At 51.4% G+C, this 21,227-nt stretch overlaps 1 protein-coding gene across 3 annotated transcripts in view; it reads right to left on the bottom strand.

Moving 5' to 3' along the window:
* UXS1 (UDP-glucuronate decarboxylase 1) overlaps positions 1-21,227 on the bottom strand; it is a 79,818-nt gene that overhangs the window by 15,166 nt on the left and 43,425 nt on the right. For all 3 annotated transcript variants that reach the window (XM_068564570.1, XM_068564569.1, XM_068564571.1), the window contains 4 exons: positions 17,516-17,696; positions 6,342-6,446; positions 3,524-3,583; positions 605-726 (listed from right to left, as the gene is read on the bottom strand). In XM_068564570.1, coding sequence (XP_068420671.1) covers positions 605-726; positions 3,524-3,583; positions 6,342-6,446; positions 17,516-17,696 — 468 coding nt within the window. The remainder of the gene's footprint in view (positions 1-604; positions 727-3,523; positions 3,584-6,341; positions 6,447-17,515; positions 17,697-21,227) is intronic.

The raw sequence follows: 21,227 nt of genomic DNA on the forward strand, positions 1-21,227 counted from the left end.
GGACAGGGCCCTGTGACCAATGGGTCACGTCTCCGGAGTAGACAGTGGGGATCCAGGTGGGAACCCAGACCCCAGCCTCTCGGCTGTAGGCTCTACCTGCTCCAGCGTGGAGGTGAGCAAATCTGGAACTTGGAAAGATCCACAGGCAAGCCCCAGCACGGCCATGATTAAGGAAGCAGGGAATCAGAGTAAGTATAAATAACCATCCCTGAAGAGACCTATATTAAAGCCAGAATGAATTATACCCATTAGAAAACAGAAAGAAAGGTAAAAAGAAAAGTTAAAAAAAAAAAAAAAAAAAAATTCCACCGATTGGGAGGCTTTGGGAAAACAGAGGCTCTCATTAACTGCTGGTGGGTGATGAGGAATAAGGCTGACCCCAGTCACTCGAGGGTGTTCCAAACCTAAGGCTTCATGCCTGGAAATCATTTTTCAAAAAAGGAGACACATGGGGAAAGCTGCTGATGGCACCGCTGATTTATGACAGTGGGAAACTGGGGAAACACCCACCCCTGGGCAAGGTCAGTCACGGCGCTTTATTCCAGCACAGGCCTGGTCTACAAAGCCGTGTCTACACCGCCAGCCCCAGAGCCGCGTTGGATACCTGCTTCATGTAGGCATAGCACATGGTCTCGGCGACGCGCTTGCCTTCGTCGTAGCAGGCTCGGGGTCCTATGGGATTCACGTGGCCCCAGTAATCCTCGGTTTGAGGGTGGACTTCAGGGTCTGCGGGGGCGGGGAAACAATAAAGAAGTGCTTTCAGAGTCTCCCTTTGTTCCCGTTCATAGACGTTACGAACAATGGATACTGACAGTGCAAAAGGGAGCTTGGGAAAGACCAAGGTGAACATCTCACCTGGAGAGACACCTACCAGACGAGCACCTTCAGCGCCCCTCGGTCCACCTCTAACCAGTCCAGAGGGACGCGCTATTCTGACCGCTCGTATCAGTGATGACAGTTTTTACAGGAAAAAAAATTAATTCAAAGAGCAAAGTCTCTCAATTTTAAGTCTCCCCCCTCCCGTAAACTGTTCTTAACTTCTAGATTACTATAGACTAAATTAAACATCTATGTGAAAAGACATAGGGTCCAATTTCACATTTATAAAATATAGAATTTTATAAAGCATGGACTTACTGAAAATATTTTAAGAGCCTCTCTCTGGAACACAATGGAACACACAGTTCTGTGCTGTCACCAGAACTACCTGACAGCCTCAGTGACACACCTGAGGACCTGGTCGGCCCTGGTCCTCTAAGCACAAGCATGCAATGCAAAGAGCTCTTTCCCCAGCACGCATTGTGTACTTCCCAACGCCTGTTTTTTTGGTGTGTAAATGAATCGCACTTTAAGATGTACCAGAGGAGTGGACTATTTAAAGAAACCTAGTCACAAATTATTATTTTTAAAAATATTATCTTGACTTTTTTTTTCCTTATTTTTGGCTGCGTTGGGTCTTCGTTGCTGCGTACGGGCTTTCTCTGGTTGCGGCAAGAGGGGGTTACTCTTCGTTGCGGTGCACGGGCTTCTCATTGTGGTGGCTTCTCTTGTTGCAGAGCACGGACGCTAGGTGCGTGGGCTTCAGTAGTTGTGGCATGTGAGCTCAGTAGTTGTGGCACGTGAGCTCAGCAGTTGTGGCTCACGGGCTCTAGAGCGCAGGCTCAGTAGTTGTGGCGCACGGGCTTAGTTGCTCCACGGCATGTGGGATCTTCCCGGACCAGGGCTCGAACCGACGTCCCCTGCACTGGCAGGCGGATTCCTAACCACTGCGCCACCAGGGAAGTCCCTAGTCACAAATTCTTTTTAACACAAGTGCATTTTTGGAATCAATTAATACCTGATTTATCCGGTACAGCAGGAATTTTACACAACTATGCTATAAAATGCATAAATCTTTGCCAAGAAACCTGGATAAGGTTCACAATTCCTTTCTGCTTATGTCGGAGCTGAAGCTCGTGGGCATGACGGGACGTGAGCCGGGACGGGACGGGACCCAGACCTCTACAGTTGCTGCTGTGCTTAAAGTTCCCTGAGGAGAACAGCTCAGAGGCAAACAGGCCCTGAGAGAAGAAAACCAGCAACGGGACTTCACGTGGATGTGCTGATGACGCGAGACCTCTTCGGGGATTTCTGCCGAGGGCTGGGCAAGCTGGACTCCCAGAGAGAGACCCTGAACGTGGCAAAGGACCAGAAAGAGAAGAGTGGGCACAGGCACCGCCCCTCGACTGGTACCGTCCAGGCGGACAAGCCCGAGGCTCAGGACACACAAAACCACCTTGCTACGACAGAAGCGAGGGTGCAGAGGGACACCTTGTCTGGACTCTGTGTCCCCTGTTCAGCATCGGGGAGGCTGGCAGACCAGGCACGGAACCCACAGGAGGTGGGTGCCTGCAGACCGGGGCAGGGGGGCCTCCGTGGGTTACCCTGACGTCACTCCCAAGCCTTGAAGACCGCGAGCTGCCGTCAGAGATGCAAAGCTGAGTGGTGGGGGGGGGGGGGGCGGGGGAAAGACATCAGGGGCCTGGACGGGTGCCGTCAGCACTCTGAGACGGTGACAAGGACGCAGCCCCGACGGCGTCGGCACCAATGCTGCTGGGACACGTGACGCAATGGGCCACCCGGTGCCACTCGGGTACCCGATGGGCCTCTGCAGAGGCTGGAAGCGGGGAGCACGGGGACGGGGAAGAAAGGTCCCCCTGCCTGCCCCGCTCCCAGAGCCGGGGGCGGTGGGTGCTTTGCCTTCCCACTGGGGTGGCAAAGAGCAGAACTGCGTCAGTAGAATTGCTGCCTCTATGGGTTTTTCCATCTGGTTCCCTTATTATTATTATTTTTTAAAAAGCCATCTCTTCCCATGTTGCCTTCTCACTTCCTTTCCGCGACAGTAGCGCAAGGAGAAAATTGCATCGCATTAGCATGTGGCTTCTGCTGCGTCAACTAAGCAGTTCTCCAGAACCCTGCGCCCAGCTGGCGGGGCCGAGCAGGAAGCCCCATGAGAGGACAGGTGGCCCTCAGCCCTCTCCGGACGCTCACTTCCTCAAGGCCTGTGGAGGGCAAAGCAGGCGCCTGGGTTTTCTGGCTCCACCTACTTAAAACTCTTCCAAAACCCATCCTCCTACAGGTGAGGCAACCAGCACACGTCTCCCCACCGAGCAGGCTCTAAAGCCGACCCCTGAGCTCCCGGTGGGGTTGGGGGGACCCTGCTCTCACTGGAGCAAATGCTCCAGCTAAACTGGCGAAGTCCCCAGGGATCTGACTTCTGGGGCACCTGTGGAACAAAGACACTCTTGCGGATTGGTAAGCGGTGGGTGCTCGCGGACAAAGTGACACGACACCGTCCTCAGGGCGTGGTCGTTCAGCAGGAGAGAAAGGCTTGCCCCAGCCGGAGGAGGGAGCCCCTTGCTGCCACCTGCTGGAGAGCAAGAGCCAGCCGGGCCTTCCTGGAAATGGAGTGCAGACTCACTGGTCCCTTCTCCGCCTGAGATGGGATGCAACCGTCCAGGGGGCCGGAGCGACACCCACTCACCTCCGTACACCTCCGAGGTGGAGGCCAGGAGCAGACGGGCTCCGACTCGCTTTGCCAGCCCTGCAGAGAGACACACACCAGGACACCGTCACCTTCAGGGAACAAGGAAAACACGCGTGCACACACTCATTTCCGTAGCCAATTTAAGCAATTTTTTAGTATTAACCGTATCTGATCATCCATGCATCTTCCGTTACCCACTCTCATTGCATCTACTTTGGAACCAAAATTAAAATAGTAAGGAAAGGAAGCACGAATGAACCTCCAGAAGCACAGTATTTAGCTGGACACTTGTGACTGAAAGCAGGGCCAAATGCAGAGTCTGTGGGTTTGTTGTAAGTCACGACTTGAGTAGTTTCATAAAGATTCCTTGGCCCGAACGTACCACCCGGTATTTCATCAGGTAACTCCACCCCACCCCCGCAGGGAGAACGCAAGGCCCCTCGAGCCTTAGCCCCCCCCCACCACCGTCCTCCTCAATGGTCGGCCGCCTGCCCCCGCTCCCCACACGCCCCAGGCGTCTCCTGCTGCCCCCGAGCCCGTCTCCTGTCCGGGCACCTCCGCCCCACACCCTCCCTCCTTTGAGGTCCGGCTTCCAGAGCACCTGGCCGCATCCTCGTGCTGCTCTGAGCCCTTCCCGGGTTCGCCCCACTCCATGCAGAACGGACTAGAGCATCGTCAACTGCAGTGCCCAGGTAAGTCCTCCAGATGCTCCCACAGTCCCAACGCAGCAGGCCCTGCCCCAGGGAAACCCACCGCCTGCACGCAACCCCCTGCTTCCCAAACGACTCCCCCACGGAGCCTCTGTGCACAGACGCCACGGGATGAAGGGCCGGCCGTGCCACTCGCCGGGCGCTGCTCAGGGCGGAGGGCCAACTCGGGCCGTCAGGTGCACCGGAGGGAGAGGCTCAGGGCGCACACCAGCTGCGGGCATCCCGGGGGTGTCGGGGGGTGAGACGGAAGGGTCCCAGCGTGAGTGTGTAGGAGCACCTGGCGGAGCCCTGAGGATGCACAGCAAGAACAGAGACCAGCGCTGGTGAAGGTGCAGACGCCACGGCGAGCTCGAGGAAGACAACGGCAAACGGGCTGCAGCTGAAGTGGAATCTACAGGCTCACGGCACTGCAGGCCCACCTCCCGTGTTCCCACCCCACAGACGCCGGCCAGGTGGACCCCGCCAGACCCGCTGCTGCACAGGGACGGTGGATGTCACGAAGGATCCTGAGGTCTTTTTTTTTTTTTTAATTAAACTTTCAATGTAGAAAAGCGTAGGTTCAAATGCAGTTGTTACAAGTAATCCAGACAGATGCCCTTCGCCCGGCTTCCCCAACGGTAACAATGTGCAAGAGCAGCACTTCATCACAGCCAGGATACTGACAGGGATACAGTCACAGAACACCCCTCACCACGCGGCCCCCTCCCGGGGCGAGGCCAGTGTTTGCACTGAAACTGGACAAGCTTTCACCAAGACGCAGCCGCGCTCAGGGCCGGCAGGGGGTGACGCCGCAGAGGGAGGGCCCCCCAGGCTCAGAGCACCCGCCCCGAGTGCGGAAGAGCTAGTGACACTGCACCCCGCTCAGAAAACCAAGTCCCACTGGGTCTCCTTCCAGCCTGGCCACTGTCCCCCTGCAGCCTCTGTCCATGTCGCCCCTGGAAGACCCTTCCCCACACCCACTTCAGTCCTCCAGGCCGCCTTCACTCGTGGTTCCAGCCCCAGCCCGAGCCTCCCCCCGCCGGAGCTCTAAGGGCACTTCAGGGCGCCTGCTCTGGGAACCTGTCCGTCCCCCATGGTCGCCAAGCCCGAGTGTAATCCTCATCTGAGCGCCCCAGTGGACAGGACTGGGGGAGGCAAGTCGTCTTTCTGAACAACTCCGTGCACATGAGGCTGTTCCCGCACTGCCTCTGGCTCTGTGTGGAGGAGGAGCTGGGTGGCTGGAGAGAGGGGGCAGGCGCTTGCAGTGCCGAGAACGGGGCATCTCCACCAGGCGCGCCTGTGAGCAGGGTCGGGCTCTGTTCCGTCCGCAGGCTGACGCCCTCTCTGGGTCAGAGGAATCACCCTTCACTTCCTGCACAGCCTGCTCCCCCGAGGGCTTCGTGTAAGAGGCGGAGCGCCCAGCCCCACCGCCCTTCATGCCCGTCTCCCAGCTTCGCTCAAACTAAAATGCAGCACTATTTCCCAAACCCATTTACGGAACCTGTCTTAAATGTTCCATAATTAAATCCACTTTTTACCTGACATTTAACGAAGTGGTTCCTCTCTTCCACTTTGCACCTAACCAAAAGCCCTGGTTTTCTAAACCTGTGGGAACTGAAGCGCCTGATTTCAACCATCCACGTGCACACGGCCCAGACTCCGGGTCTCAGGCCAGCTGTCCGTGGATTCACACGTGCGGCCACCTGGGACGGTGCTCTCGCTCTCACCTCCCGCTTCCAGGGCGAGTCCTGCGGTCAGTCCAGGGCCAAGAGCTCAGCTTCCACCACCCCACGAGGGGCGCTCTCCCCATCCTCCCAGGGCCACCACCCAAACCGCGTGGGCTCAGTCCACCCACCCCATCTCGGATCAGAGCCGCTGAGGCACACACGCCACGAGTCCCGGAAAGCGCAGGAGGGGAGGGCGGCCGCTCGGGGGCCAGGGGATGTCACTACCGACCCCCATGACAAGTTCTGATGGCAAATCAAGTCACACCAAGGGCACGGACGGAGACGGGAGGTGTGGGGCGCTGGCCGAAGACCAAGATCAAACTGAAACAGAGCAGTCAGTGACCGACGCTGGACCAAGACAGCCCGACAGCAGCTGCAGAATAAGGGAGGCCGACTCACCCAGCATGTTGAGGGTGCCGATGGTGTTGGTCTTCAGCGTCTTGATGGGGTTGTACATGTAGTTGGGGGGCGAGGCTGGAGAGGCCAGGTGGTAGATCTGGTCCACTGTGGGGGGCAAAACCACGTCTGTTACGTCCACGGAAAACACTGAACACCTGAACCCCTAAAAATCAGACCGTATCATACGGGTGTTCGTGTGTCTTCCGCTGAAATTCTAGTTGTCACGTTTCCTTCTTCCTACAAACTAGTTTACATTTGTGATGGGAAGAACTTTAAACAAAAATAGAAAGTCTCATTAATCTGGAACAAAAACATGCCAGCCCCTGACGTGGCCTGTTCTCCTCTAATCAGAAACGGTCTGATTACCAAGCTGATTGCTTTCTGAGAAGATCTGTCCCAAATAAAGCATTCAAATTGGAAGGCAGACTGATTCTTCAGACAGAGTTAAGCATGAATATTAAAATAAACAACATTTTAAACTTATAAAACAAAGCTGACACAAGGGGCACAAATGTGTGGGAGAAGAGAGCCTTTTGCTCTGTTTTTATTTATCCTGCATATAAACAACAGACCCAGAGGTGACAGTCGGAGGGTGGATTTTAAGGCCACGAACGGCAAAACGTCTGGATTCCGCACGACCTGAGGAATGTCACCACACGCGACCCTCACTCCCCAGGGTCAGGCGACCCCTGCCCCACAGCAGAGGCCGGCAGGGCCGTGTCCCCTGGGGGAGCCATCCCTGCAGACACACCGTCTGTGATGCCACCCACTGCACTACAGTCAAGGGAAACCACCCCCGCCGAGGCCAGCCGGGGGACGGGGTCCGAGACACCACTGCCAGTGGGAGCCTCCCTCCCACACGGCTCGGCCCCGACATGAGCGCCTGCAGGGACCCTGCCCCTGCACCCCTTGTCCCCTTGCCCCCCCCCATCCTCTTCCCAGCCAGGACCACTGCTGTCCTTTGAGGTCAGGGCACCTCAGAGGCCAGGTTTCAGAGATGATGGGTGGAACAGGCAAACTTGAAAAAAAAGGTCCCCATGATGAATTCTGCAGTATGACGTTCTCAGAGAGCAGCCCCCGCCCAAACAGTGCCCAACCTGCCCACATCACACACCCCTTGTCCCCCTGAAAGTCTTCTGTCAACCCCGGGGCGGCGTGGGCACCACTGCAGTGCCGTCTGGGACCCGGGGCTGTTTCCCGACACATCCACCCCAGGGTGAGCAGCGGATGATGCTTTCTCATCCTCAGACCAGGAGAGCCTGGTATTCTAGGCAGGGGGCTTGGTCCCACTCAACTCACCCCAATGATCACGGTCTTTCAAGCCCTAGGGCGTCTGGGGGACGGAGGACACGTGAGCCACCAGGACCCAGATGGTTCTGTGCACACGGCGTCTTTGGGAAGGGGTTCTAGGTGAAGACAGACTCATGGTATAACCTGGTAACTACAGTTTTTCCTATACCAGGACCATACACCGAGGGAGGCAAGAACTACGTGTGCAAGGCTGCAGGTCCTGTCTTCTGGGTGTTTACTGACGTGGCTTCTTGCTTTGCTAAGAGCTTTCCAGCAAACTCCTGATGGGATTTTTATTTTTTAAAGTCTTCTTATTTTAAAACCAATACTCTGCAACATCACCTCCAACAAAATCTCAACAGCATTTTTTTTTTGCAGAAACAGAAAAAAATTCATCCTAAAATTCATATGGAATCTCAAGAGTCCAAATAATCAAAACAATTTAAAAAAAAAAAGTTGGAGGACTCCTATTTCCTGATTTCAAAACATATTACAAAGCTACAGTAACAAAACAGTGTGTTACTGGCATCAAGACATAAAGACCAATGGAACAGAATAGACAGCCCACAAACAAACCCTTCTGTGTATGATCACACAATCTCTGACAAGGGTGCTGAACCAATGGAGAAATGACAGTCTCTTTAGCAAATGGTGTTGGGAAAACTAGATATCCACATGCAAAAGAATGAGACTGGACCCTTATCTTACACCTCACACAAAAATCAACTCAAAATGGATTAAGAACCTAAGTATAAGACCTAAAGTAATAAAACTCCTAGAAGAAAACATAGCGGGAAAGCTGCATGACACTGAATTTGGCAAAGATTTCTTGGATGTGTCACCAAAAGCAAAGGCAACAAACGCAAAAACAGACAAATGAGACTACATCGAACTTAACTTTTCTGCCAAGATCAAAGGACACGATCAACAAAGCAAAAAGGCAACCTACAGAATGGGAGAAAATACTTGCAAGTCACATATGTGATAAGCTAATATCCAGAATATATAAAGAACTCCTACAAATGAACAAAAAATAAATAACCAAATTAAAAAATGGCAAAGCACTGAATATACAGTTCTCCAAAGATGATATACAAATGGCCAACAAGCATATGAAAAAATGCTCAATGTCCTTATCAGAAACATGCAAATCAAAACCACAATGGGTATTACCTCACACCCATCAGATGACTACTTCAAAAAAACAAAACAGGAACAGAAAGTAACAAACGTTGTTGTCAAGGATGTGGAGAAATTGGAACCCTTGTGCACTGCCGGTGGGAATGTAAATGCTGCAGCCACTGTGGAAGACAGTATGACATTTCCTCAAAATATTAAAAATAGAATTAACATATGATAAGACATTCCGCTTCTGCGTACATAGCCAAAGGAATTAAAAAGCAGAGTCTCAAAGAGATACTTGCACACCCATGTTGACGACAGCATCATTCACAATAGCCAAGACATGGAAGCCGCCCAAGTGTCCACAGGCAGATGGACCAATAAACAAAATGAGGTAAATCCAAACAGTGGAATATTATTCAGTCTTAAAGTGGAAGAAAATTCTGACACGTTACAGGACAAATGAACTTCAAGGACATTACTCCAAGTGAAATACGCCAGTCACAAAAAGACAAATGCTCTGTGATTCTATCATGCACGTGAGGTCCCTAGAGCAGTGAGATTCAGAGAGACAGCAAGCACCAACAATTTGCCGGGGGCTGGGGGAGGGCCTTACTGTTTGGTGGGTACAGGGTTTCAGTTTTGCAAGATGAAAAGGTTCTGGAGCTCTAGTTCACAACAACATACTTCACACTGCTGGTTAGTGCACTTAAACATGGTGACGATGGTAAAAACAGAAAAAGAGGCTTAGGAGCAAGTGAAAGCAAATGCAAAGAAGAGGATCAGTGCCTTTACCAAAGCGGAGGTGGAAATGAGTAGTTTCAGCTTGTGCATTTGTTCCCCTCCGTTTCTACCCCCGACGCTGCCAGCCTGCAGAGAATTCTCCTCAGTCCTCGCTCTGCAATCAGAGCCTCCCAGGGAAACTTCTGAATAAAAGGGGCCCGCACCCCTGGCATCCTGCCGCAGACACTCCAGGCGGGGAGACTCCGGACCTTTACTTACGTGTGTATATTTATGTATTTTGTAAAACCACATTTTAAAACTACTGGGTTGATTTAAAAATGGAACCCATGCTGTTCAAAGAATAATCCTTTTTCAAGAAACTAAAAAAACACAAAACCTTTTAAAATGGTTTACAGTCTGTCGATATGGGAATTCATTGAAGGGGTCGATCTAATTAAGAGGAAAATCCTGTGACTGCTTTCTGACCCCCAGAAGTTCTTCGGAGTTGACACACAGATAAAGATTAAAAAAAACAAACAGAAGTTCTACACAAATTGTAAATTAACAAGATAGTTCTCACAGAACCCTGTCAACCTCAGCTGACTGACAGCTCCGTAGGTAAGAGGCTGGATCAGCTCCCGCCCGCCTGCTAAGAGGCCCGGGGGCTGCATGCAGGGGGCCCCAGCAGCCCAGGGACAGGTCATCACTCCCCGCCGCTGCACGAGCGAGCGGGGCTGCACTGGGCTCCAGATGGGCTGCAGAGCGAGGGCCACGGCGTGGGGCCTGCTCGGCATCCCTCCCGGTTCACAGGCCCCCAGCAGGGCTGCAGATGGCATCAGTCAAGGCGTACGGGCTGCGACCTCCTGGCACAAATCATTCACCACTGGTTTCACACTGGAGGCGACAACATATACAGTGAAAAAAAAAGGAAACGGCATCAAAGACAGAGGAAAAGGGCCACTTCAGAGAGCGAAGTTCAAACGCGAGCTTCCGCGCGTGCACCCTCATCCTCACCCACGCTAGCGCGATCCAGGCGTCAGGGCGTGCGTGCAGTCAGGACCTCACGTGTCACCGCTGGCGGCCTGGACCTCGGGTTCCCAATCCCTCCTCCTGCCTCAGCGAGGGCTTCACACACGTCCTTCTTCACGGTTTATCCACACACGGCCCCGCTCTCTGCAGGACGGCAGACTAGAGCACGTGCAAATGTAGATTCCCGGGCAGACCCAGGAAACCTGCAACTGGAAACATCCCCTGCACGGCGGGGCTGACGTGCGAGCAGTGCTCAGTCGGGTCGGCCAGTGTCGAGATGGGCTGCACACTGGGGACTTATTTCATCCAAAGGCCGTTCCATCTGGTTTGTTGTGTTTTCCATCATCTGACAGCTTAGCCCAGCGGCTGTCCCCACCCACCGCAGCTGGAAGGACTAAGACACGCCCCGTAAGACCATTCCTTGCATTGATTTAAGCAGCGCCTCTTTCCTACGAGGCTGTCCTGCCTTCAACAGTAAGGACAGCAGCTCCAGCGCCCGTCCCAGGAGGACACAGCGCCAGTCCCTGACAGAGTCTTCTGGAAGGAATTATGAGGAGGAGAGCGGGGCAACTTCAGAACAAGCGTAAATGATCAGCCACGAGAGGTGCTCGGAAAATACGAAGAAACGTTAACAACAGAGCAGCAGGGTGAGCCCTCACAGCCCAGGAAAAGAGCCCTCAGAGCCTGCCCACTGCGCAGCACAAACTGCACCAAACATGAGCGCGGCGTTCAAGCGTCCCAGCTGGGGGAGGAAGAACGGCACGGCCACTCGTGCTGGCCGTCGGCCGCCAAGCGACCCTCCGGAGGCCCTGTCCCATTTACAAGGCTGAGTGCAGGGGCCACAGCTGGGAAAAGAGGAACCTTGAGAAATGAGTCTGGAAGAGCTCAAATTAATGAGAGACTAAACAGAAAAGCAAAGGCGTGTTCTCCTTTTTCACATAATTTCCTTAAATATGTTCAAAGCAGCATCCTGGCAGGTCTGGGCATGTTATTTTTATGTTGGGGAGAGGATGGGCCCGGGGTGGGGTGGCCACAGCACACTGGCCCCCCTGTGAATTCTGATACAGAAAGATCACCGGGATACAAAAAGCAGAAAATCAACAAGACTCAGAGCAATATAGAAATTGCTACTTTCTCTACCCACAGGGGAGAATTATGAATACCTAGATGTGTTAACTGGGTCACATAAACTGCAGATGAACAAAGAAATGCTAAGAGCAGTTTCTTGAAGGTGAGTTGGGACCTGGGAAGACTGGAGACGGAGGCAAGAGAAAGACTCTTTACGGAATTATCTTTTTAAATTTTTTTAAAAATAATTGAACCATATAATTATACTGCCTATTAAGCATATGTTTAATCTAAAAAAGATCACATTTAAAGAAATGATTGGATGTTAACAAGAACAGAGTATTTCTGGGTATTCCTCCTCTAAAATTCTCTTCTTTTTTATCCTTTTCCAAATTTTCTGTAGCATGCATGTATAACTTTTATCATCAGGAAACAATCGTCTTTTGAAAAGAGAAAAAAATTAAGATTCTCTTCCATGTTATTCTTTATCAAATACATAAACACGAAACCCAGTTCTTTCATTTAGTTCACAATATATTTAAATTTCTCTTGAGATTTCTTCTTTGACTCGTGTTATTTAGAAGTATGTTGTTTAATCTCCAAATACTTTGTGGTTTTCCGTCTATCTTTCTGTTACTGATTTCTAGTTTAATTCCATTGTGATCTGAAAGTACATTTATATAATTTCTATTCAATTGTTTTCTACTCTAGTAACAAACTTAAAAGGTTGTCAAGGTGTACTTTCTGGGCCAAAATGTGGTCAATCTTGGTAGACGCTCCATGTAGCTTGAGAAGAACGTGTTCTCTGTTGTTGGATGAACTAGTCTGTACACGTCCATCACAAGCTGTTGATCAACGGTGTTGCGAGAAGCCATGTCCTCACCGATCTTCTGCCTGCTGGACCCGTCCTTTCTGACGGGCGTGTCCAAGTCCCCAGCTATGACGGTGGTTCATCCCCTCCTCCGTTCATTCCATCAGTTCCGAGCTCTGTGAAGTGCATATACAGGGAGGTCTGTGACGTCCTCCTGGAGAACTGACCCTACGTCAGGATGCGCTGGCTTTACCGTGGTAACTCGCCTTGCTCTGCGGTCCAGTTGGTCTGAAGTGAAGACAGTGACCTCAGCTTTCTTCCGATTCGTGTCAGCATGCTTCACCTCTCTCCATCCCTTTAATCTATCTGTATCTTTATATACAGTGTGGGTTTCCTGCAGAAAACAGAGAGTTGGGTCTTGTTGTTTTTTAACCTCTATGACGATCTGTTTTTCAACTGGCGTATTTAGAGCATTCATATTTAAAGTGATTATCAATAGACCTGGATTAATATCTACTATATTTCTAGCTATTTTCTACTCATTTCCTTGTTCTTGTCTTCCACTCCTCTTCTGCCTTCTCTCGTTTTATCTGAGCATTGCATATGATCCCGTTTTCTCTCATCTTTTGGCATATCAATTATACCTTTTAAAAAATCCCTTTAGTGGTTGTCCTATAATTTACCATATGTGACTGACCCTACAGGCAATCAGGTGCCTCATATAAACAGAGTATCCCCAACTCCTCCTCCGTCTCTGGTGACACTGCTGTCATTCTTTCATTTATCATGAGCAGTAATCACCCGAGAGCTATTATTATTTTGAACAAACTGTTACCTGTTAGATTAAGAAAAAGAACAAAGGAAGTTTTAATTTTACCATCACATTCCTCCTCTGAAATTCCTTCTTTCTTTATGCAGATCCGAGTTTCAGATCTGCATCATCTTCCTTCTCTAAAGGACTTCTTGGAACACTTCCTGCAAAGCAGGTCTACAGGGGACAGATCCCTCGAAGTCTTTATTCCTCCTTCACACGTGAAGGACAAATTCACAGGATGGTGAATTCCAGGTTGGTGGGTTTTTCTTCCAATTATGTAAATACCTCCCTCCACTCTGCACGCTTCCTGAAGAGAAGTCTGCGTGACCCTCAGCCTTGTTCTTCGACGGGTGAGCTGTGACCCGCACCCGTCGCAGCTTCTTTCAAGGTTTTCTGTTCATCAGTCATTTTCTACAAGTTCAATGCGTAGATTTTGGGGGTGTATCCTGCCTGGTGTTCTCCAAGCTCCCTCAGCCTCCGGCATAGTCCGTGTCACTAACTTTGGAAGATTCTCAGCCGTCCTTACGCCACACGTTTCTCCCGTTCTTTCCTTTCTTCTCCTCTGGGAATCTCCCTGTGTGTACGTTACACCTTCTGTAATGTGCCCACAGCTCTTGGATAGTCCGCTCTGGATTTTTATTCTTTTTTCTCTCTGTTCTTGACTTCGGGAAGTTTTCACTGACACACCTTCAAGCTCCCTGTCCTTCTCCTGGGCTGAGACGAGCCCATCGAAGGCCCTCTTCATTTCTGGCACAATGCTTTTTATTTCGGGCATTTCCCTTTGATTCTGAGAGTTTCCACCTCTCAGCTTCCATGACCCACCTATCCCTGCAGAGTCCGTTTTTCCCACCAGCATCCTTTGCACGTTGACCACAGTTACTGAAACAGCCCTCGTGGTAACTCCAAGTCTCTGCCACATCTGTCCGGGTCTGATGTTTGCTCCGCCTCTTCAGACTGTGCTCGTGCCCTGGAACACGCCTGCAGTTCTTCGCTGAAAGGCACACACGCTGCACCAGGGGTGGGAGATAACGGGTCTCCGGCACAAGGTTCGAGCTAGCTGGCTGGACGCAGGCTGCGTTTGCTGCCCTGCAGCCCTCGGAGTCAGAGGCTGTACCTCCACCCCGTGCCCCTGCTTGATGTCCCCGGCTGTCCCCGGGTTTCCCTAGAGACCCCTCCTTACCTGGGCCTGGGCCCGGGCCCGTGCCTCCTCTGCTTCTTGTCACCCTCGGGGTCTCCACTGAGTGCCGGAGCCCCCCGGTCCCAGGCCCGCGTCTCCTCTTCATCGGTCAGGCCCTGGGGGAAGTCCCCCTGTGAGGCCTTTGGGGGAAAACAGGGCGCTCTGGGCGGATTTCAGGAAGGCTCGTTTCCCTTCCCCCAGCTGGAAGGCTGATCGTCACTGAGAACCTCGTGGGGGTCCTGGAGGTGAAGCTCACCACACAGCCCCCGACCCCCAGAACTGGGGCCCGGACTCGCGGCCCATCCACGCTGTCCCTGCCCGCGGGCAGCTCCCACTCGCCCGCAGCCGCTTCCACCCCAGTCAGGGTTCTGTGTCCACCGCCATCTCCAGCTCCCAGGCGGCAGTCTGCCCTGTGACCCTGTCCCCCGCTGGAGCCGAGAAGGGCCACGGGCCATCAGCTTGCTCATCTTCCCTGTTGTGAGGACGGGAGGGACTGTTCCAGGGTCCCGACAGGTCAGACCAGAAACCTGAGGTCCATCCAGCCGCCCGCGAAGACGAAGATGAAGATGGCTCCTCCCCGCTACGTGGTGCTCCCTGCTCCCTTTTGCAGTGTCCCGTCAGCCCTTAGAGCCCGGTCACTGCCCGCTGTCCTGTGCTCCCCCGGGGCCCCCTCCCCAGACAGACGCCCGCCCGCGTCCACGGAGCCGTCCTGGGCCGCAGCTCTGCGATCACCACCGTCCCAACGGCCTGGCATCCACCCCCCAGACCACACACACCCTCTATCCGACCCCGGCTTCTCAGAAACCTCCCGGCGTCCTGAATGGGTGGGTGGGAAGAAGAGTTAACTTTATCCCTTCCAGAGCCAGTTCGCAGGGTGGAGGCAACATCTGGAACTTAAACGCTGTGGTGGGTAAAATCCAGAGCTCTTTTAAAGCAACAGGAAATCCGATTAAGTTATCTCAATGATGACTTATGATCCCTTCCGAAGCAACGATTTTCTCCCCCAAACATCTAACCCAGACAACGCAGAGGCCTCCGTCGTAAGCCGCGTGACAACAGTGCTTCCTGTCTGATCGTTTCATGGTTAAGTACACGAGGGGGCCCCCGGGGTCACGGTGCCACCTCGGCCCCGACGTGAGTTACCGCGCTCACAGCTAACCTTCCACATCGACCACCCCACCCTGAGCCCAGACAACAGTTACTTTCCCACTGGACATACGGAAAGAGAATAAACCACGATGGTTACACTTTGAAAATAACAAGAGGAGGAAGCGTGTGCTGAGGAGAACTTAGTGAAGCTCTGCTGGGACGCTGCTAGGTCAGGCGACGCCACTGCTGCCACGTTAAAGCCCACACCTGTCAGCCCGGGAAACAGACAGACCAACACGATCAAGCGAAACACCTGCCAAAGCAGGAGGACATTCCTGCTATGCTGTAAATATCAGATCAACTAAGGCTGCTTCTATTAGGAAAAAGGTACCCACAGAGAGTAAACACCGAGTGTTTATACTTTGTTACACACTCTCACCACGCAAAGCAGGGGGGCGGGGAGTGAATAATTCATGCCATGGAGCTAAGTTCAGCTGGTTAAATTCCTGCTGTGACTGGGACCTCAGTGGGTAGGAGGGATCACCACCTTTGAAAAGCACAACTGTCCCCGAACCATGGCCCTTCCACGCGAGGACCTCAGAGCCTGGTGGGCATCGTGGGACAGAGTGAGGAGGCGGCCGGGACGGCTGGGAGCGACCTGGCACTTGGAAGAAGCCCGTGCGCTACAGGGGGCGGGAGAGTGAGGGGCAGGGAGAGTCCATGCAGAGAGACAGAGAGAGAGAGAGAGAGAGAGAGAGAGAGAGAGAGAGAGAGAGAGAGAGTGTGTGTGTGTGTGTGTGTGTGAGTGTGTGTGTGAGAGAGAGAGAGAGAGAGTGGGGGGGGGGGGCCCTCTACATGGAGTCCAGCGCCAGAAGCGGCAGAAATGGCCTAGAACAGCTGTGGTGTCAGAGCTCAAAGCAGACAACTGAGTTACCACTGTTACTCAATTTGGTTGTCTACTTAAAAGGCAAAAGCCAGAAGGGGGCGGTGGTTTACTAAACAGGCACCAAAGGAGTTACATCCTTATGATGAAGAACTATTTGGATTTCCTCTGGGAATTAACATATTAGAAAGTCTAACCTTTTTCGTAACCAAAAAAATGTACACCAAACCATGGGTTTTCTACCAAATTAACAAACTATTTTTGTTAGTAGTTTTTTAAGGTAACGCTCAAGGCTACTAATGTATTAGTGAAAAAGACACCACCAAACAACGAAGGAGACTCCTTAGCGTTGAGCACAATTCCCGTTTGGACTCTTTACCAAGGATGTAAAATTCGAAGATATTTATAATGAAGCACTGGAGACCTTTAAATAAGGGAACATTTACATAAACCGCGGCGTACCTGCACAAGAGCCCTGCTCAGTGATTACACGAGCTCTTCAAGGTTCCCCTTATGGACGGGGAGGAGGCCCATGATGGGGGGACCACGGGAAAAGCAGAGCCAGCTACCCCTGCGGTGTGTGTGCGGCCTCACCAGCCCCACAGCTGGGCAGCCCCCTGGCTCCAGGTTGCGTGCAGCAAGTACAGGTGGGTGCAGCCTCCCACCCTCAGGGCTGCAGCCAGAGCAGGTGAGAATGCACGTGAGGTGCACACCTGTTGGGGACCACCATCCAACCCACCACCGTCCCCCAAACCTAACTCCTTTAGGGTGGCAGAGTTACCAGAGGGCTCTGAACTCTGACACGGGGCGTCTCGTTATGAGCCCAGCATCCTCCATCAGCCAGCTCCCTGCAGGACAGAAGTGACTCCCCCCAGCCGGCAGGCATCAGACTGTGAGGCCACCAGGACCGGGGTGCCCTGATCGAGCCCCCTCAACAGCCCATGAGGCTCGAACGCAGGGCTGCCACGTGACAGTGAATCCAGACTCCCCCGTCCCGGCTGTTCTCCATCGCAGGGGCCAGGGTGGTGCCTGGGACGCGGTGAGACCATTTCCAAAACAAGACAGGGACTCAGCTGAGTCAGCCGGCACCCCGGGGCTGCCACCCCGTCAAGCCTGCCCGCCCGCCTGCCCGCCTGGCACCAACCGGCACGGGGCGGCCCTTGCTCACCTTCGATGTACAGGGGCTCCACCACGTCGTGGTTGATGAGCTCGAAGTTCTCGTGGCCGATCCAGTGTTCCACGTTCCTCTTCCTGCCCGTGAAGAAGTTGTCCACCACGGTCACCTCGTGCCCGTCCATCATGAGCTTGTCCGTGAGGTGGGAACCCACGAAGCCCGCGCCTCCGGTGACCTGCGTGCGGACAGCAGGGGAGGGTGCGGTGACCACCCGTGCGAGCGAGGGGTCCCGGTGCAGTCCCCACGGAACACAGGAGGGGGCGGGAAGGGGGACTGGGAAGGTTTCAAAGCGCGTCTCTTCTCACTCCAGAGGAGGGAGCCGAACCTTCCGAAACTTCTAAGCAGCCTGAAAATCTAAACTGCCGCCACTAAATAACACAGGAAAAGAGTAGTTACGAGTTTCAAAATCTGACATTATTAAAAGGTCCTTGTTTTACAGTGGATGGGATATTGAGCATCACTTACGTGGTTCTAATACTTTTAGAATCACTTTTTAAAAAAATGATCAGCAACATGCATCTATTTGGTGAACTACCAAAAAAAAAAAGGTGTGATACTGAAACTGGACTCAGAACACCTCACGAAGGGGTGGGAGGGAGACGCAAGAGGGAGGAGATGTGGGGACATGTGTATGCGTATAGCTGATTCACTATGTTATACAGCAGAAACTAACACACCATTGTAAAGCAATTATACCCCAATAAAGATGTTAAAAAATAAAACTAAAAAAAATTTTAAAATAAAATGGGGAAATGATGAGTAAAACAGAAAAAAAAAAAAAAAAAACACCTCATGAAAAACTAGTATCTTCCAGACTGTTTATAAGAACAAATTAATAAGCAGCAGACACCGTGTGCAGACCAAGACCCTAAATGATTCAGTCCTACTCTTGGGTTACCTAGTGTCAGCAACCCACCCAAACAGAAGGAAGGCAGCTCTGAGGGGCCCACGAGGGGAAGGAGATCACCACTAATGTGCTTCTAAAACTTAAACCCTCCAAATGTGTAAAGGCAATCATGACTGGGAAAAAATTAAACTAATAAAAAGACTTTATTCAAATTAAATAGTGTCAGTGGAGGGGGCCAGATAAAGCGTATTTTGTTTTTGGAGGATAGGAGCGAAAAGAATAAACCCAGAAGACAGACGTGGGATGGGAAACTATATTCTCTGCCTGTCCTGCCCTCCCCTCCCCTCTGCTCCTTCAAAATTCACATTCACATCACCCTCCTGTTCCAAACTGAAAGAATTAACAGCAGAAAAAACACCCACTCCTTTTAACCTAAAGAAAAAGCACCTTAACCTCTAGGTCTACGGTTTTAAAACATTTAATCTGCCACGAAGTCCTCTGTTCACATAAAATCTGATGTGTAATTCCCATGTTCATGGCAGGCAGGAGCAGAGCAGCCTGGGGGAGAAAAGGCAGATGGGGGGAGGGGGCGGGTAAGACCAGCCCAAGAAGAGCCATCCGTCCACCACCACCAAGAGATGTGTGTGCTCGGATGAAAAGACAAATACAAACACTTAGAACGTGCACGGCTGAGAAGCCCTGATGCCCGACAGTTTCCTATCAGCTGCGTCCATTCCTTATCGGGAGCCCCATTTTCTAAACCCCTTTGCTTTAGGGATGTGAACTGACATCTGAGGGGGTGGAGTTTTGGACCAAGATCCCCAGATCACCGGAATGACGCAATCAGCCCGGTCGTCCTCATTTCATATTCTCTCCACCACCTGTCGACTTGTCTGGTGTGTGTCTTATCTTAGCGCTCCTACACTTTACCTGGACGCCTGAATGATGATTTGAAAAAATAATTTTCTGGGAAAATAACTGTATTTCCAATCTGGCTCATAGCTCACGGGGCGAGATTTCATTTTATCTTACCTTTGTTTTACTGCATTTTCCCACAGTTTTTAAATCAGAAAAATTACATCTTTTTTTTCTTACAAATTTTATTTTGTATGTCTCAAATTGTGGATGTTATATGAATATTTCTGCAAAAAATTACATCTTTTTAGAAGAAATTTAACCCCTCTTAATGTAACTCTATATCTATATGCAAATGTTTTCTAAAATAAGATGTTCTGTAGCTTGCTAACTTTATCTCTGCACCTAAAATAACCGGTAAGGCCTGGGAGCCAGCAGAAACGCAGGGCATTAAATCATACACGATGGCTGGCAACACTTCACTAGTCTCAGTGGTGACATAAAATTGCTGGAAGCACCTTAGCCTTTCTTAAAATAAATTTAAAAAATTCTTTTTTCTTGAATAATTCCTTTCTTTCTAAAATACTTAAGATTTATGTAACCTAGCTGGGTGGTTACAATATGTTTCTTGGGCTTCCCTGGTGGTGCAGTGGTTAAGAATCCACCTGCCAATGCAGGGGACACGGGTTCAAGCCCTGGTCCAGGAAGATCCCACATGCCGCGGAGCAACTAAGCCCGTGCACCACAACTACTGAGCCTGCGCTCTAGAGCCCGCATGCCACAACTACTGAGCCCATGTGCCGCAACTACTGAAGCCCGCACACCTAGAGCCCGTGCTCCGCAAAAAGAGGAGCCACCGCAATGAGAAGCCCGCGCACCACAATGAAGAGTAGCCCCCGCTCGCCACAACTAGTGAAAGCCTGCACACAGCAATGAAGACCCAATGCAGCTGAAAATGAAAGGATAAGCAAATAAATTTTTAAAAATTAAAAAAATAAAAACAAAATAAAATAAAATGTTTCTCCTAATCAATTTCACCCCTTTAGGAAAGCATTTCAAACAGAAACAAAACGGGCAGAAGCTTAGCACTCAGGTAGCCTCCCCAGGAAAATAACCGCTGAACACAGGCCTTTGAGTAACAGGGAGCGGATGGTGGGAAGAGGAGACACAGGCCTCGTGCACGGAACAGATCAGGCCGTGCACAGCTTTGCTTGGCTCTGCAGTCCGTGACCTCTGCCCCGTGCGCTGCTTGCTCTTGTCGGGGCCAACAGGCAGCTAGCGGGTCCAGCTCAGGGCAGCATGCAATCTCATGCCGCCCCGTCCATCAGCAAAAAAAAAAAAAAGGAAAAAAGGATGTCTTTCAGAACAAAACTCTTCTTTGTGCGAAGGCTTCAACAATTACTGAAAAGGCTTAAATTTCAGCAACCATATGCCAGCCTTGGGCACCAAATGACTCGGAGATGTGACTTAACCTATGACGTGGCAGATGAGTCAAAAACACTAGGCTCATGGATTGTGGTTATGCGTGAAGTGAAAAAAAATACGACAGTGCCCGGCATCACAGGGAAACCATCCCACGTGGAAATGACGAGAACCCTAGCAAGGCCGTGCAGGGCTCATACATTTGCGCAGAGCCTCAGATTTTCTGATCACTCTGACGTGTGGCCGCAGGGAGATTAGGAAAATCAGCTTTTCTCCTCACTGATATATTTCTCAATTCATGCCTAAATACTTATACGTTTTTGATGTGATGGAAATAACCCAAAAGATGGGTGTACAACTGGCTTTACAGTCTACTCAGGGTGAGGTATAGTAGCCACCCAAAAAAGGCAAGAGACTTCCTGTAACTTCTAGAAGAAAAGGGAGATTTTGTACAGGCAACAGTTTAACACTGATTCACAAGTGTTATTCTGGTGTTTGGGATGCACGGTCCTACACTGGAGATGATGGCCAGGAACAGACATCCCTGTGTCCTAACCACTGATATGCCAAGGTCACAGATAT

The sequence above is a fragment of the Eschrichtius robustus genome, chromosome 15, assembly GCF_028021215.1.
Source record: "Eschrichtius robustus isolate mEscRob2 chromosome 15, mEscRob2.pri, whole genome shotgun sequence".
In the NCBI taxonomy this organism is placed as follows: Eukaryota; Metazoa; Chordata; class Mammalia; order Artiodactyla; family Eschrichtiidae; genus Eschrichtius; species Eschrichtius robustus.